At 45.8% G+C, this 2,838-nt stretch overlaps 1 protein-coding gene across 1 annotated transcript; it reads right to left on the bottom strand.

The window, feature by feature from the left end:
• Positions 1–471: 471 nt before the first annotated feature.
• Positions 472–1,347, bottom strand: LOC103777207 (arylamine N-acetyltransferase, pineal gland isozyme NAT-3). Its single transcript, XM_008944751.1, has one exon. The coding sequence runs from the start codon at positions 1,342–1,344 to the stop codon at positions 472–474; it is 873 nt and encodes a 290-aa protein (XP_008942999.1). The 5' UTR covers positions 1,345–1,347.
• Positions 1,348–2,838: the final 1,491 nt, after the last annotated feature.

Raw genomic sequence — 2,838 nt, 5'->3', positions numbered from 1 at the left:
TGGCTTACTGTAGGAAGTCAGCACTGGATGTCTTTGTTTTTCTGGGTATTAAAGTCAAAAAATAATATGATGTTCATTTAAGAGGTGGGTAGGATTTTCCCCAGGTGGCAGCTCAAAGTAATAAAGAAAGAGTCATACACAGCTCCGTGGCTCTGCCCCGCTACTCTGGGTGTATTTGGAAAAGCTTTTAAGAGATGAAAGGAGTAGGGAATGGGCAGAGTCTGCTTCCAGCTAAGCACAAACTGAAGGGGAGTGATTCGATTGAGCTAGGAAAAAATTATTTGTACCCAAACCAAAAAGAGATGCAGGAGCAGTTGTGAAAATCAATTTCTTTTCCAGATTCATGCTGATATGTTCTGCCTTACGCTGCTGTAGATGGAAAGAGAAAGCTTAACCTTTAGATGGTTGTCAGAAACAGGGGGAAGGATTGCATGTAATGCCACTGGATTGAATTATAATTCAGACAGTGAGTTAAAACAGAGACAACCTGCTTGTGTTAATGGGTACAAATTTCTTGTCTAGTGTTATATTGAATTTCTCTTTCAGTGTTTTCTCCATTTCTTCATCTGCAAGGATTCTGATTTCCACCAGATCCATATTATCCTTATAATTGTACTTTATCTCAGTGAGTTTCCAGCCCACCAGAGCCCAGACACCGTCAGTGGTCTGCAGGCTGCACATAGACTTGGTGACAAACAGCGAGTCTGGTGCTGTCTGCAGCTGGGTGTTGCTGGCTCTGAACTCCTCGATGTCTCGTGGCTGAAGGGTAAAGAGATAAACCCGACGGCAAACTTCTTCTTCCACGTTATGGGAAGTGGAGACACTTTTGTTGAGAACCCACTGCTTCCTTTTCACCTTCTCGAGGTACCAGATCCCACTCTCCTCCAGGAATCGAAAGATCCCAGGAGTCTGCAGCTGATCTCTCCCTGAAATCAACTCCAATGGCTGCCACAACTGGTAGACCATCCCAAACCCACCGTCCACAATGTAGGATTTGTTATCAAGCACCACTTTTAGCAGCAGATGATCGATCTCATCTGCGTAGGCATCGTACTCTGGGACATAAACTTTTGATCCCAGAAAGGTGACATCATAGCCAAGGGTTTTCAGGACCCAAGATAAAAGATGGTTGTTTTCCATGCACCAGCCCCCACGTTTCTTCCTCACTATCTTGTTGTAAGTAGCTTCCAGGTCCAGCTCAATGCTTTCCCCACAGTGGATGCTGAGGTTTTCAAAAGGGACTGCTCGGATGTGGTGCTGGAATATATCCGTCAAGGTAGCCAGGTCCGCCTTATCATAAGAGCCCTGGTAAGAAATTCTGCTGAAATACTCCTTGATGTCCATTCTGCCTCTGAGAGAAGGGTGGAAACAAATAATAGGTTGTGTCTGAAGTGATGGAAGGCTCTTCCCCTTCCCTTAAAATGGGGTACTCATCAGTATGGGCAGCCTGCTCAGAAGAGGAGCAGGATTTGACTAATGGCTCTATCAAAGGCAGTGAGTGTGAGGATTAGTGCTGAGGGAAGCCAGTGGGACACTGCTGATGAGCACAAATGATATTTTTAATTGTTTCGTTTACAGCTGTGACGAGAAGCTCCAGCTGTGCTAAGCACATTTCAGGAGAAAGTTCCTGCCCAGCAAAGCTACAAATCTCTGTAGGAAGGAACAAAAGCAGCAGCAGCACTGTTTCCCTGCTGGAAATTATAGGAACTGAGACTCTCCAGATCGGAATTGCTTTACTTGTAATTTGACTCAGCAAAGCAGAAGTGGAAAACAAACCCACCCACTCTTGCAGAGCAATCCAGAGCCTCCTCTGCAACCAAATCTGAAAGCAATCTGCCTGCCCTGGTAGTTCCTTCGGTATTTCGGCAGCCTGGCATGAGCTGGTCTCACCTGCTCCTGCTCTCTGTGCTGGGGGTAGCAGATGTGATCTGGAGTGCAGAAGGGTTTGGCTTGGGTTTTTTTTAAGGGCGGGAAAGGCCATGGGAGGTTTTTTTTTCCTGCATCTGCTCTAAGTCCCCTCTGCACAGCATGGCTTAGCTCCTTAGCTCTGCTAGTCACAGCCCTACATCAGCAGCAGGAGGAAACCACGGTTTGGGCCAAAACTACAAATTTCATGGTGCCTCTCATTTTCTGACATCCTTTTTGGGATGCATTTGCTCCTTTGACTCACAGTCTCCCCAGTGGTGGGTGGCTGCCCAGGGGTGCAGGACCAGGCATCCCCCTTCCCAGCACGGCAGAAGGGCTCACTGGGAAGCTGTGTTCATGAACACGGGGGTGGAAAGCATCTCGAGCCCTCCCAGCTCTTGATGGCAAGGAAGGGATTTTGATGCGATGAAGTACTTTTGTTATTCCTTCCCAGATGCCACTAAATTTCAGACATCTCTGAGTACAGAGTGATGTTCAGATCATTGACCCGAGAGGTCCCAAAACGTATTAAGTTCTTGTATACGATTCTTAAAGTAAAATTATAAGTCCAACTGTTCCAACAGAACTGAATTCTCAATCTGATCAAAAATGGCACATGCCCAACTCCATGGGAATTTTGGAAATATATTTATATATTTATTTTTGTTTATATAAACAAAGCAATGAAATGAAACATTTCCATTCAGCGTAATACCCTGGCAAAAGCAGTGGGTGCACCAGTTTGGCTACCCACGTTTCCTAACCTTAAGGCTACAGGTGTTATAGAAATCTGTACCTATTGCATCATGACCACTGCCCCATCTCCAACATCCAACATGTAGGCCTGCATGATCCACCATCAGGTTAAGAACATCAGATGATTATTCAGAGGATCCTCTCTGTGCAGCTTTCGGCTCATCCCCAAGCTTTTCC

The sequence above is a fragment of the Merops nubicus genome, unplaced genomic scaffold (genome assembly GCF_000691845.1).
Source record: "Merops nubicus isolate BGI_N331 unplaced genomic scaffold, ASM69184v1 scaffold12627, whole genome shotgun sequence".
In the NCBI taxonomy this organism is placed as follows: domain Eukaryota; kingdom Metazoa; phylum Chordata; class Aves; order Coraciiformes; family Meropidae; genus Merops; species Merops nubicus.
The sequence above is the reverse complement of the archived record's forward strand: the minus strand, read 5'-3'. Positions and strand labels throughout refer to the sequence as shown.